This window comes from Psittacula echo (genome assembly GCF_963264785.1).
Source record: "Psittacula echo genome assembly, chromosome: 1".
NCBI lineage: Eukaryota > Metazoa > Chordata > Aves > Psittaciformes > Psittacidae > Psittacula > Psittacula echo.
In genome coordinates, this window is record NC_137735.1 from 35328732 (window position 1) to 35344039 (window position 15308).

At 39.0% G+C, this 15308-nt stretch overlaps 1 protein-coding gene across 1 annotated transcript in view; it reads right to left on the reverse strand.

Annotated features, from left to right (window-relative positions):
- Window positions 1-15308, reverse strand: part of SNX25 (sorting nexin 25) — a gene marked incomplete at its 3' end in the record, with an annotated part of 66036 nt that overhangs the window by 26400 nt on the left and 24328 nt on the right. The window contains exons 5-6 of the mRNA XM_080630948.1: window positions 13479-13549; window positions 3642-3832 (exon numbers count right to left, since the gene is read on the reverse strand). Coding sequence (XP_080487074.1) covers window positions 3642-3832; window positions 13479-13549 — 262 coding nt within the window. The remainder of the gene's footprint in view (window positions 1-3641; window positions 3833-13478; window positions 13550-15308) is intronic.

The window sequence follows — 15308 nt, forward strand, 5'->3', positions numbered from 1 at the left end:
GATTAGTTACCTATCAGGAAGTATATACTACATAAGGTACCCAAATGTTTTACTACACATACTCTAACAGAAAAACCCCTGCCTTGAGATTCACATGTTCATGAAATTCTGTCGTAAGACACCCCATCTGCAGGCAACAGGGGAACAACAACTGAAGCTTGCTTTCTTTATATCCCCAAATTCTGTATCAGGAAGTATCCTGACATAACATGATCTCAAGTTTGGAAATCACAGTGAAAGTCTCATCAGTCACCAGTTACATCAGCATCTTTCCACAGATAGAGAGAATCATAGAATAGTTAGGGCTGGAAAGGACCTTAAGATCATCTAGTTCCAACACCCCTCCCACGGGCAGAGACGTCCCACCCTAGATCAGTTTGCTTAAGGCCCCGTCCAACCTGGCCTTGAACACTGTCAGGGATAGAGCATTTACCACTTCTTTGGGCAACCTGTTCCAGTGCCTCACCACTCTCACAGTAAAGAATTTCTTCCTTGTATCTAACATGAACTTCCCCTGTTTAAGTTTGAACCCACTACCCCCTGTCCTATCACTACAGTCCCTGATGAAGAGTCCCTCCCCAGCATCCTTTTAGGACCCCTTCAGGTACTGAAAGACTGCTATGAGGTCTCCACGCAACCTTCCCTTCTCCAGGCTGAACAGACAGCCCCAACTTTCTCAGCCTGTCTTCATACATGCTAGAAGCAAGGCCTTCTGCAGGAGTTTCAACCTACTTCTCATCAGTAGGTTTATGAACATGAGCTGCCTGTGCCTCAAAAATACACTTGGGCAATTTCCTTGCTATTTCACAGCTAGTCCAGGATCAGATCACTGCAGCTCCTCCTACCACCTGAGGTTAACTAAAAGCTCTGCTAAGGAGATGCTGTGACTGCCCCCATCAAATCACAGATGTGGTGATGTGGCTATTGTGCTGAAGACAACAGAGAAAACAAATGATTTGCTGGATGAATACAGGCAACAAGAACTCAATTAATTACTGCATTACTGTGCAGGTACCATTTCTATGGAAAAAGACTAAACCTGCACTGACCACACGTACATTAGAAGAGATGCTGTATATATTACACTAATGTAAACTGCATTTTCTCTGAAAGCAAATCTAACACTGAGGACAGAATATATATCAGCATTGGAGCTAATGACAGAATTCAGACTCAGAGAGCAGCTGGGGTTGGTCTGTTTGGTTGTTTGCTTATAAGCTTTTGATTATAACTCACATGTTCATGACCTCCCTAGAGAACCCAGATTCAGGATAATAAGGTGAGTGAAACATATGCAAAGTCAAATAAATAAAAGTCACAGGACTATCTAGTCAAACAGAAAACCGACACTGTTTTATAATTAGCTTCTGCTGTGAAAGAAGAAAAAAAATATTTCAAATCACCTAATTTCTGTTTCTTAAATCTGTAAAAGAGGAACATCGACAGCTCCAAATAATCCACCTCCACCTTTAAGACCATAATCCAAACCATAATAGCACCAGCAGTGCTATTATTCCTCTACTACTGCAGGAAAGAGAAAGCTTTCTGTAGGTTGCAGAAGTGAAACCAAAATACAAGTTTAGGTCACTAGTCAATTTGGTTTTTGTTCAACTAATACCAAATATTCCCCAGAATTAATAGTGTATTTATGCTTCTGTACTACACTTACATAAAATCAAACACCTTCAGTAGATGCTCATTTCTGACCCATTCCATGTAACTTGAAGAAAGGAAAGCAAGCTTCCAGTTTCTTCTACGCAAACTAGTTATTCTGCAGGTTAAGTGCTATCTTAGCAGAAAAACTGGCACAGCCAGACTCTAAATTTACAGGAATTATGGGCCACCGGGAGCAGCATAACAACATTAGCTTATCTACTAAGTCCCAAACTATGCCTTTCCCTTTTGCTTAGAAAACGTTCCAAGTGTTCTGAGTGTTCAGTCAATGCTGCCCACGTATGAGTGGCCAGCATCCAAAATAGCACTAGGTGCCTTGAAATAACCCAGATTCAGCTACCACAGTGCAGAAAGAGGATGGGAAGAAGCAGCACTGAAGATAGTCCCCTTCCTAAGCCAAGCCCTGGGCATTTTTCTGTGCTCAGAAGAGAAAAGTGTGGCCTCCATCTCTCATCCAGCCTCCCTCAGCCTGTTTCCTGATAAGAGAGTTGGGGACAACAGAAGAGAGCAGCACTTTTGCTGTTTTCTGTGCTGACATGGATGTGGAGGGGTTCTAGGGCTTCTTCATAGAAACTTCATCAAAAGCTTAGAAGCAGAGCAGATCCTATTGCTTCTGCCACCACTACAACAAATGCCTGTGCAAGGAATATTAATTCCTATTAATAGTACCATTAACTCAATATGGAGCTGCTCATAGGTATAATTGCAAGATACACAACCCTGGGTCAGCAGCTCCCATCAAAAAAAACCATCGGGTTATAAAACATGCAACATTAAAAGCAGGAATTCCTTTGTTTTTAATACAATAATATTACATTTTATTGCACTGCTGACCCCATCCAGTGCACCTTCACTACTTGATCCTGTTCCTGAACAATCTTATGTCACTATGTATCTATCCTGTAAAGCCCGTAAATCTCAGCAGGCACCAAAAGTGGCATCAGTGGCTCATGTGGCGCTGCCACATGCTTCTCTCTCTCCTTTTCTCCTTGGCACCACTTGCTACACTCAACTCCAGGAAACAGATCAGGATGGCCTTGGCACAATCTATAACACACTGTCTGAAATCATGCTTTAAGGATGAGGGAGGTAGTCAACTGCCCTCTTTCAGGCCTTACTCAAGAAAGACAAAACACAGATAGTTAAGAACTATTTCTCCACCATGCAACTTTTCTTTTACATGCCAATAAGTTACAATTATTATAAGGACATAATAAAAATTAAAGATCCCTGCACGAAAGGATAACTTCTCTTCTACCTATATGAAAAAAGATGAAAACTTTCTCATTTGAGTACATCTATTACTGTACTTCGCCCAAAGGGAACAGAGTAGATCACACAAAGAAGTCACCAAACCTATTGAAGTTTAGCAAGGATAAGTAGCCATTGTTTTATTTTTGTAGATGCTGGCTAACACAACAGTATTTTTTTCTAATTCCAGATTACAGTGATGTTGAAACCCAGCATTCTGTCAACAGCTTTACCAGAGCTTTTTTGTAACGACAGCCCTTATATTTTTATCAATTGCCTTCCACAAGTAAGTGTTTGCTTTTGCATAACTTGGTATTTGCAAAACCCACAAGTATTTCCAAAAGTACATATAACAAAGGCCAAAGAAACACTGCACATGTGTTGGCAATCTTTTATTTGAAGGCAAGTTGCTACTTTCAGAAAGGCAGCTACCATGTCTTTATTAGCTCCCTATATGCAGTACATCTGAAAAATCACACATGCTTATGAGCCACTCGACCCTTTGTGAAGTTTCACATGTAGAAACATCCCAGGCCGAGTGATCACTATGTTTTTTCAGGTACTTCAGTGATCTTTTCGCTAAACAAACTATGAAGCTACTAATTTATACTTGGCTCAGAGTGAAGGGAGGGATTAACGACAGTGAGGATAATATGATCCAGTGCTAACACATTTAGAATGACCTTCAGGCAATGTATATGCTATTCAGTTTATACCTTCTGACTCGGAGGGCCATCACCTTCCTCAGAAATGCCATCTTCCTGCTGATCATAAGCAGGCCCTCCCAGGAGCCTGATTCTCTTCTCACATTGCTTCTTTGCCACCGTCAGCTGATTAATATACCTCTTCACATTGCGAGCCCTCAGTAGGTCAGCTTTCATTGCTGCAGTTTCTTTTCCTTTTGAATCTAAGAACAAAGCAGATCAGAGACAGTCCTTTACAACATGAAAATATCATGGCACCACTGCTTCTGTGACCTGCCTGATCAAAGCATTTTTCATTCTGGAGTCAACTACGCACATGAGAACAGATAAATGCAGAGTTTGTATTTGAAACGACATGGTGATTTAGAAACACTCTCCAATCATACCTAAAGGGCTTATATAAAACAGTTCAGAAAAAAAAAAATCATTATTCAAACATCCAGCGAAATCTGACTCTTACAGCTCTCTTCTCATAGTTTGTTGCAAGACGGAGGCTCAAGACTTGTGTACTACACTATGTACACTGATCAGATGGCTTTGGGAAGTTACCTGCAGTTATGGTATACGATAGATAACACATGAAACTGATGGTTTATGTACCTTACTGAACATAACACTGACTACCTAGAGCCATGAGGGACTGGAATCAGCCCCCCCAGACCAGCATGACACGTTTCCATGCATCTCGTTTACAAATCCAAATTTCTTGAGCCTGATGTGAACAGCACATCATACAGCATCTCCTCCAGACAGCAACACTGCTTGAATTTCATTCAAAATGGTCATATGACTAAGAAGAAAAATCTTACAGTGCCACACCAAGACTGCACAGTATTGAAGTAACATGAAAATGACAGTCAGCTGAATAGGATCTGGTAATTAAACATGTAATGTTTGTGTATTCTACATTCCAGCCTCTTCAGCTAATTACCAGGGTCTAAAAAAAGAAGCAGCAGATAAACCAGATTAAAAAACCCTACTGCACTGAAATAATTCCTGGTTTGTATCTGCTGATTCACATTTATACACTGGTTTTATTTTCCTCTCGTTCAATGATAATAGTCCTGCTTTTGTAGGCTGCAACTAGAGCTCAGCAGCAAAGCACCTGGCTTGTACTTGGCTCTGGATTAATTGATTGCTCAGGGATGAATAACAGAGATCCATTCTACTATGTTTTCAAAATATTAAATGCTAGTAGAACAATATAGATGAAAATAGCATTCCATTTTCAAAACAGTTGCTGGAAAGAAACAACCAGACAGAAAAAGAAAATCTCTTAGGAATTATTTAAAACAGGTCTTTTAAACACATTTCTAATATGTTAAGGTACCTTCTCCTTTTATGACTGTTTTCATTCTTTTATTTCCCCTTACAGCCTACTGTATGTGATTATGTTTGTCACTTTTATACTGAAGAACAACTCAAAGAACATGGAGCTCCCTAAAGTTCTATAGGTAATGTGAGTGCAGATATCCTCCCAGAATCTTTTCCCATATTGTTAATTGCACTTTATTCACTGAATGTATTTATGTATGTTAGTAGGGAACCTTCCCGATTCAAAGACTGCTAGTTTTAATGGGTAAGTATCATCTGCATCTGAGCTGCCATATAATAGTAAACTACAGAGATAATACTCACTGAAGCAAATGATAAAATGAGTTTACCATGAAAAAAAAAAATGCCATCTGTTTTCCTGGCATGTCATCCCCTCAGGGAAGTCAACAGAGCATTTAATTTAGCGTTTCAGTTCCCTGACCAGAGGTACCGGTATTAATGAGAAAAAAAGGAGAACAACAAAGAGCAGGAAAATACCTTAAAGACAAAATAGCTCTCCCCCTCAATTTAAAACGTTTACAGGTAATACAAATATGTGGACAGCAATATGAAGATTAAAACCCAACATTTTCCCTCCTGCACTTGACTCCAAGATGATTTTTAAAAGTTCTCAATTCTCTCAACAGCTTGAATACTTTGGGCTCAAAATACATACCTGAAACCCCACACTTTGAAAACCCACGAACAGTGCTACACAAGAATCATTCAGCCTTCTTAAAGCAAAAGCACCCTTCTTAGTGAAATCAAGGCATTCCTGGAGAGTTTTCAAGGTAAGCATGCCTGTTTTACCTGCAGTCTTATCATCCTGCGATTGCAGCAGGCCTCCAGGGGGACTAATGAGCCCTACAACCCATCCGCTTCCAGTGAATAATTACTTTATTAACAAAGATCCTTCATAAGACATTTGCCTCACTCAGCATTTCACATCCATAAGGAGACATCCCATGTAAGAAACACTTGGGGCAGAGCGATGAAGATCACACTACCCACCTGTTCCTGCTCCATGGATAAACAGGACTAGTCACCATGAAAGCCTGGCAGCAATGTCCCTTTAAGAGTAAACAAGAGGCTGACAAATTGCAGCCCAGCACAAAGTGTGGATAACACACTGCAGTGCAGGAGAGATGGTGTGGAAACCTGGACAAACACTGAACACGACTTTCCTCTCCCAAAGTACGAAAGATAAGCTAATGGACAACAAAAGGAGCAGCATTTGTATGTCAGTTGGCAAGGGATTAGGCGTATCATTGGTTTTCTCCTAACCCCAACCACATTTCAAGATTTTGAGAATTCTCTGATTTTCAGATCTGAAATGTTCTGGGTTTTTCCACACCAAACCCTATCAAAAAGGTATTCTGAGCTATAAAGACAACTTTTACTTTTAATCTGTTCTTGCCTGATTCCACCACCAAAGTACTGATATAATTAAAAGCCTTTTTTGCCATTTCTTTGTATCAGCAAAGCTGATTATCGCTACACCCATGAATCACTGCATAAACCAAATAAAACCAGAAAGTTATGAAAGAAAAGACTTGCAATTACTCACATACCCCTCAGCCAGCTCCAATAAAAGAAAAAGGAATAGATACATGCTACTAATACACTGTTTCGTCACTATACAAGAAAAGAAAATGCATCCTTTGGACAATTTTAACTATTAACAACTTCACAGCTGACACCAGCCAAGGAATATTTTTTTAATTATTGTTAAAAACAAATAAAATCACTCCTCATCAGCGAAACAAGAAAGATGCTGCTTTGGTTTTTCCTCCCCACAACAGCTAAGCAGGGCCTCCATCCTCAAAGGAGCAAAGGGTCATTTAGTAACTTCCTCCAAAATAATTCTCCTGATCAGGGGAAATTTTGACAAGACATGCAGTGCCATGGTGGAACTTCAGTGGGGTACTCTGCACCCCTCCCAAGGGTACCAAATGCAACAAGTACCAAAAGCAGAATTTCAAACTCTGCTTATCAATCCACAGCTGTGGATAACTCAATTTGCACTGTAAAATATCAAAATGCAAATGGTCCAAATGAGCTCAAACTTACCAAGCACTCAAAGCTAAGCTATCTCTACAAATCTTTTTCACTCCAATTTTGCACGCCCACAGTGATTTCTGATAAAGCTTCCACATTTTCTTCTGAATCACTCCATAACTACCTTGATTTGAGATAGGCCAGGAGAAGATCTTAGAATCCACCAAAAACATTTCTGAAAATGGATTCCTCAGAACTAATGTTTTTCCCCCCCCTTTTTTTTTGGGTAGTTTTGCTATTTGGTCAGCTTTTATGCATTAAATACATTGAACTGCAGTACGTATTCACACTGTCTGTTCTTCAGTCAGAATGTTGGGTCTTGCAAACAATAGTCATGCCAACAGATGCCACACAAACCTTATAACCCACAACAAAAATAATGTAAATTAAGACATATGTAAAGCCTGCTTTAAAGCACAAGCTAAAGTGTATTGTAGTGCTGCATGAACTGTCCCTTCTGTTTACAGTAGCAGCATAAAGCAAAGATTTTCTCATTTGAACATATACAACTCATTTGAAGGTATATATGACAAAAACATGATTAAAACTGAAAGTACAACTTCTTGTTCCTCTACAGCTTCAAAAATTAAAGACACCTGCCACCTGGCTGCATGTACAACCACACTGACTCATCTGACTGATCTCTGAAAGCGCTACACACATGTACAACACTGTATGCATTTTTGCACGACATTTTACATTCTTTTATCCAAGCTAAGAACATGCAGCGCCTACTTAATGCTGTGCTGAAGTACTTAAGTAACAAATATCCATTTAACATCTTCATGCAAACAGTAATTGTAACCTTCCATATATATAATTTACCAGTCATTACAAACTTCTCTGAACTTGCGGAAACTCTGAATTACACATTGTCAAAACCTATGCAGGCCTGGAAAACTATCTGTTCAATTCTGCAAGGGCAGGCCAGACTTTGAGAGGCACAGCACACATGGCTCTTCTGCCCATGGTATTAGCAAAGGAAAACCAGCTCTAGCATGGTCAGACAAGAGAAAGAGTGAAAAAACCGCTAATGCCCAAACACTTCAGGCAACAGATCTGGTGGAAGGAATTTAAAGGAAGATCATGGAGAATGCATGGGAGTAAGTACGTCCTATATAATAAAATAACATCCACCACATGTACTCTCTCTGTCTGTAGGTCCCTGCATTCATCCTTGGTCACTTCTATCTGACCAGTCAGCCTCTCCCCTCCCTCTTTCACCAATGGGCATCTCTTCAAACCACCGTGGACAAGATGCATTATCATCGCTAGCACACACAAAGGATCTCAGGAGCAGAAAAAAGAGTTTCCTCTACCAAACTGATTTGAAAAATCACAAATTAAACCAAACAAGTCTACCATGATCAGAGCCACTGTTTCACCTTCATCCACAAGCATTCTCTCCACACTTACTGCTTGAGCACGACATGCATAATGTCAGCTCTTTAAGCTTTGCCAAAAAGCTATGCAAAAATAATTGTGTATGCACGTTTATCCCTGTGTGGAGGATGGGGGTGGGGGAAGGAATCATACTACAGTTTTGTCATAATTAAGTTAAATGGCATCTGTAACGTGCTGGAATGCAAAAGTACTCATCTCACTTCACTCTAAATCATCATCTTGATAAAACCCACACATCACAACCTACACACCCAAGGTAGCTTGGACTCCCAGTTTCTAAAAGAAAAGTCCCTTTTTAAAGCCAAACATTCAAGTCTCTTTCAGAACCACAGCACCTAAGAAGCCTGTCCACAGACAGTTCTGTTTCTGTACCAGCTGTCAGCTCCATTTATAAAAGCGGGTATCTACATGCACAGTGGGAACACTCAGCAGGGGAAATCTACTGCAACACAACAGATCTCTCTGTATAGAAATGGCTGCTAATTTGATCTGTCTCGCAATCCCTGCTTGAAAAGGAGCAGTTTTCTCAACAGGGGTGCTCTGGGGTTGATTACAACATAGTGTCTGAAAAACAGTTCCACCCCGTCATCCAAGGATGGTTTCTGGTCATGCTGTGAAGTCACATATAAGGCAGAGGGCACAGAAAATGAGAAGGCAAATCAAACAAATCCCTTCACAGTGTCTGGGATGGGGAAAATCTGTTGAGATATTTGCTGTCTGTTGCCCTAAGACAAGGTACATGCCTTCATGGGCTTTTGTTTTAAAAAGCAGCTAGCAAAATTGCAAATCCTTGCCAAATACTTGTAGGATCCTGTAATATGACATCAGCAAGAGAAGAAGCAAAAATACATCTGTTAAAATTAGAACTAGTGTATTTAAAGTGTTTTTTAGTCACATTATAGCAAATATCAAGTTATTGTATCAACTTCCTTTGTTGTTATTTCATGATTTTAAGCTTTTTCTTTAGAAAAATTTAGATCTACGCTTGCTTCAAGAAACTCAGATCCTCTCTCACTCATGCTACAATGCCCGATCTGTGTATCTGTCCTGACAAACTGCTTGAACTAAATCAAAATGCAGTAAACACTTTCAGATAAGCATTTCTTGTCCTTCATTTTTAATTAAGAAAAAAACAACCACCACCACCACCTTAAAATACCTGAGAGTTAGATCAAATTTGGCTCAGTACTTCCAAGGAATGACCACTTATCAAAGGGCAAGATGATGGGAGACTTTTACAGTTAAAGATGTAGAAAGATGTGATTCTTCCAAACAGAGCACATGTGACTATGAGGAAGACTGTCTAAAACTATCAACAGGAAGAAAAAACAAAGATAACAAAAACCAACCAACCAACCCCCCAAAAAAAAAAACAACCGAAACAACTCACCACTACAACCATGCCTACACTCACTGCTGGAGTGACCCTGACTGACCATTTTGGAAGAGGACACATAAAAGGACACAGTTTGGAGAAGTAATGCAGATACACCTACACATCAGATTCAGTGCTTTTGTGTGAGTGCAAATGAGGGAAGTAGTGGAGTGCCAGCATGCAAGATAACAGCTTCTATTTAGAGTGGGCTGCACCACGCCAAAATAAACCCATCAGCACCTCTTCAAAAAGTAATGTTACATTAAGTTTCTTATTCAGCTTTAGCAATGGCCAAAAGCAATTCTCTTGGTTATGGAAGCTGCATCATCCTCCCCCAACAGACATCATTCTATGAACCTCTCAAATTATTTTGTGTCTCAGCCTTTTAAGACATTTGACTTTCTCAGGGAGTCAAATGCAAAAACTTACTGCTTAACATGAATCAGACGCTTTTGTACATTTTCGTTTGCTCTCCTATGCTCACATGCCAGAAGATTCAAATGACAGAAATCTGAAAAGAAAAAAGACCCTATAATATGCCATTTTTTACTACTGAGGAGTTAATACAATGATGTTTAGAAGCACTTTAAGGTACTTTTTGCTTATTAAAGGGCCCTAATGGCTAAATGTTTTGTCAATAGGTGGCACCAACACTAGTTAAATTAAACTAAAGAACCTTGTCCTTGCTGAGGGACAAGCCTTCCTCTCCAGTCCTTCTGGGGACCAACATTAAATGTATGCTTCATTATCACCAGACAAAATAGTAAAAGAAGTCAGGCAACTGTAGCCCATATGAGAAGCCATCAGCCTGAAACCTGGTCCTCAGGCTACTCATCCTTTAATAACAGACACCCAATCTTTTTATAAACAAATTTTTTTGTCAGTTTTAGAGACTTAATTATGTCTCCTAGACCAACAGCAAAGGTACACAATCCTGCTCAGGCATATTTAGTGCTATTCATGTACCTGCACAACACTTACTCTGCTTAGAGAGTAGCTAAGTACCCACTGCTCCAGAGTACTGGCCACTCCTGCTGCACTGAAGTGCTCCTCACATTTGTTGCTGTACCTTTTTCTATTGCAAATGCTGCTTCAGGAAGCTCCCATGCCTGAAACTGATGGACGCTCAGACTATATCCATGCACATACTATTTTACAGTTGCTCTACTCATATCCTGAGAGCAAGTATCAGGCTCAACAGACCACTGCCACCCAAAGTTCCGCTGCTCTAGCTAAACACCCAGGCACTAAAGAAACAATTAGGACCCAAATTTGCCACTGGAAAGAGGAAACAGCTACCAGTAAGACTACCTCTTGCCATGCTGGAGGAAGAGCTCATTTACTAGCAGGAAAGGGGAGACTCTCGTATACACTGAACACCAGTGCTCACGCATTACTATAGGTATGCGGCAGGTACTGGGGGAACAGATTAAAGAAAGATAGAATGAGATTGCGCAAACACACTTCCACTTGGCAAAAAGCTTACATTTAGCTATTCCCCATGAAACACAGCTGTTGCAGGGGTAGCGAGAAAGGGAAATATCAAAAGATGATGTAATACCGTGATCTGTTCTACAACAGTTCAACAATCTTTGTATAAGCAACGAGCTGGGCTGGGGTTTTTGTTGGCTTTCTTTTGTTTTAAGGAAGGTAGCACAGTTTTCCTTCAGCTTTTCTTCCTAAAATTCAGGAATATGTTAGATTTGTTACCACATTAGGAAAAATGTCTCCACCTAGTTCAGAAAAAAAAAAAAGACACAAAAAAGCCTTCAGAACTAGATTTTAACCCTTTACAGTTTTGCTAGCTCCCTTAAAGTTTACTGTACATAGACTGAGACTGAAAATTTTTGGTAGATGAAAACCTTAGCAGACTAACTGAAACAGATTAGAGATCTGCCTTAAATTTTGTGAACTATAGTGAGATTGTATTGCATGCCTCTGTTGGACATACTGTTCCACATGTGTCAAGCAAAAAAATGTCACCTTTTTCTTCAGGCACAATGCAAATAACCATTGGCTATTTAAGAAATAAGAGGGTTTGACACAATAGCCTCACTGCCTGACATAGTCAGCAGTGGGAATCAACTCTTAAATGACATACATGGTTGCCATAAGACTAAGCTAATAATAAAAGTCAATACCATAACACAAAGTTTCAGTTCAAGCTAGTGGAATTTCTGTGGGATTTTTTTAAATACAGATAAAAGTCAAGAGCCCATAAAAATGCAGAACCAGCTTCATCACAAAATAAGTGGAACCAGATTTACTTTGACAGAATACATAGCAATAATCTTTATGTCTATTCTGCAGTGCCAGGCACTTGTAGCTTCAGAAAAATATCTTCTGTTCAGGGTTTGGACCAGTGAATAATTAACTAGATAAGCTCAAGTGAGACAGAGGAGAGCAAGACAGAAATTAATTGTAGAAACCCAAACTGTGTAGGAATATTTCCTAAATAGATTCTTGTCACAACAAAGACCAATGGCAGCATAAATGGAAACACAGGCTTAGAAAGATTATTTTTCATAATGTACTCAGAGTTAACTTCCCTGTTCTCATTTTATTAACTTTATGAAAAAGACTTTCCATTAAATTAACTTTCATCTGAGAAATATTAACATCTCCTCCTGTAATGTACATTTGAGCAAAAACCAGTGCCTACTTTTCCTCGCCTTGGTTTGACAGAAGCAATTTAACCTACAGGAATGCACATCTACATTTTAGAATGTAAACTAAAGGCATATCAGTGTTGACAACCTTATACTTTCAGAAACTTGAGCAGGGACCCCAAACTCTTTATACTGTCCCGCAAAGATTATTTTACTTCACCCCCCATGGCATGTTTAATTTTCTGTTTCTGCATTTTTCATTACACTCGAATTTCACTACATTTTAAAAGCTTTCCTTTGTGATACAAAGAGCTACAAAAGGATTTTTTTTTAACCTGACAAGTAGAGAATATATGAAAATATAAAAATCTTAATATTTGTTTGTTTACAAATAAATTAATTTATAGTGCCAGTTGCCTTTTAATTATGTTTTGATATACCTTAAGTATATACGTCCAAGCAAAAATTTGGTCTGCAATTTTGCCATCAATATAATCTGAAGATATACCACAGTTTTGGTACATTTTGAGAACCATAAAAAGCAGTACATACAATAAATATAAATAGAAATGTAAGATGTACATGCAATTTAAAAGGCAGGCACTGCAAAAACACTGCAGAAGGATTCAAAAGCACTCCATTGCAACACAAAAACATAATACAATGAAGAGTCAAAATAAATCTGACTGACAATTATGTTGTATCATTTCTTCTTCTGTGTTTTGAAAGCAGAACAGACAGACTTTGAAGAATGGACTGTACGAAGAAGAAGGAGGAAGGAAGATGCTCAGCATACAAAGTTATAACGCCAGAAACCCAAGTTGCAGCAAGTTCTGAAAATAAATGCATCATAGAGATGAACTTTCTCATGATCCATCAGCTTAGAGGAAGATGTGAAGGGGGGATAATCACACCATAGGAGTTTCTGGAAGAACCAGACAAATGAAACAGAACTGAAATACTAAACGCACAGCATTCCTAAAATCTGTCTAAGAATCCCACACACACTGATTGCGTATGTATGCTGGGAGTTCAAGCAGCTTTTCAAAATAAAAACAACAGATGTGACTTAACAAAACAGAATCTTACCTTTCTGCCTCTTCACTTGGGGAATATTGCTGATTGTGGTTGCTTGAACTATTTCCACTACAATCTGATACCTAGTTTTAAAAATAGCAGGGGATAAGGGTAAAAAGAAGGAGAGAAAAGAACAGAAAGAGATAAAGAACATTATTCTTTTTTCTTTTACAATGTGTTCTTCATACAGCACACTTAACAATAGATAAAAACCAAAAGCCTTCCACCTCCTCCTCACCTGGAAACAGGGTCATTTCTCAATATATCTGCAACCTAAGGAGTAGTGTGCATATGGAGTAGAGTAGGAAAAAAAGGTTAACTTGACACAAAAGGGAAACATCCAGCTAACAATAATACTCCCCCATTCTCTCAACTGCTGGCACTGCACAGCCAGTTAATAGCATCCAGTGAACACAATCTAAAGTCATGCTCTTAACATTAAATATGACAAGGAAGAAAAACACAAATTCTTCCACATTTGTGACGGACTTCCAATTTATCCACAGTAACTTAAATCTGAGGGGAATCAAGATGAAATTTCACTGTTTAACTTTTTCTTCTTGAAAGAAATAGAGACAACACATTTTACGGAAACTTAATAAAACAGGAATAAACCTCTGTCTCCCTTCATGACAAGCAACAACAAAGGTAAATATAAAGAGTGACTTTGAAGGATGTTCATAGCTAACCACAGAATGATCCCTTCTCTGGTTTGAGGGTTTTTCTCCCTCCAAACAAATCCAAGTTTTCAGAAAGCAGAGGTATGAAAGGAGAAAGAGGAAATACAAAACCAAAACCAACCAACCAACCAAAAACCAACATCAAAACCAAAATCAACTTTTTATGAAAACAAACATCAGCTCCCCAAATGTCCCTTATAAAAATGAAAGGGATATTTCCACAAAAACAACAGGGGTAAGTTTTATTAACAGGTAGAATGACCAAAAGTTAGAGGACCACTACAGATATTGATGTACCCTGAATTCAAAAGTACCTCCAAATTAATAAGTAGCTCCTGCATCACTTAAATACTAAAAATAAAAACCACAAAAGCAATGCAGAAAATCAATACAATGTTTCTTCTGAAGTTAATGCTTCTAAGCAAGGAGAGAAAGAAGATTTAGAAAATCCTAGTACTATTACTAGCCTTTCAGGGAAGGCTATTTGCAATGCAGAGAGCTGGTATACCTGCTCACAAGGAGATCCAACACACAGAACCTCCAACTCTTTTCTGATTTCCCGGCCAAGAGCAAAAAACACCCTTCATCCACAAGTTTGCATTGATCCAGCTGGGGACTTTTTCCTACTTACCCTAAGAAAAAAAAGATACCTGGTTCTAATCACAGTAAAACCTAGTAAAAGTCAATGAAATCAGTCTGGAAGTCCTTTAGGGACTTCTCTCCTGTAAGGGCTCATGCATACATCAAGGAGCACCCAGAAGTCCACACTTTCTTGACTGTGGTCAGACTAGAGTCTGGGAAAAGGATTGTCACTGCCTCATGGCCTCTTCCTCTGAGCACACTATTTTAGGTTTATTTTAGTAAATACACAGCAGTTAATCTGCAAAGATACAGCATGGAAGGGATGTTTAAAAAAATAACAAGTTTCCCAGCAACTGTAGTGCCTTGGGATAAATTTCCCTCAAAGCTAAGCCTATACAGAAAATTGTTACTACTTATATCTGTTCTTTACCAAGACATTACATGGCAATATTAGGAGTAACAGGAGGAGGCTTTCAGTGCATGAATGCCATACATTCATTGGCTTAGAACAGGCACCGAAAAATGATTTCCAAATAAAACCAAGAAAAAGAATTTTTGATAAATAGCATTATTGCCCAGA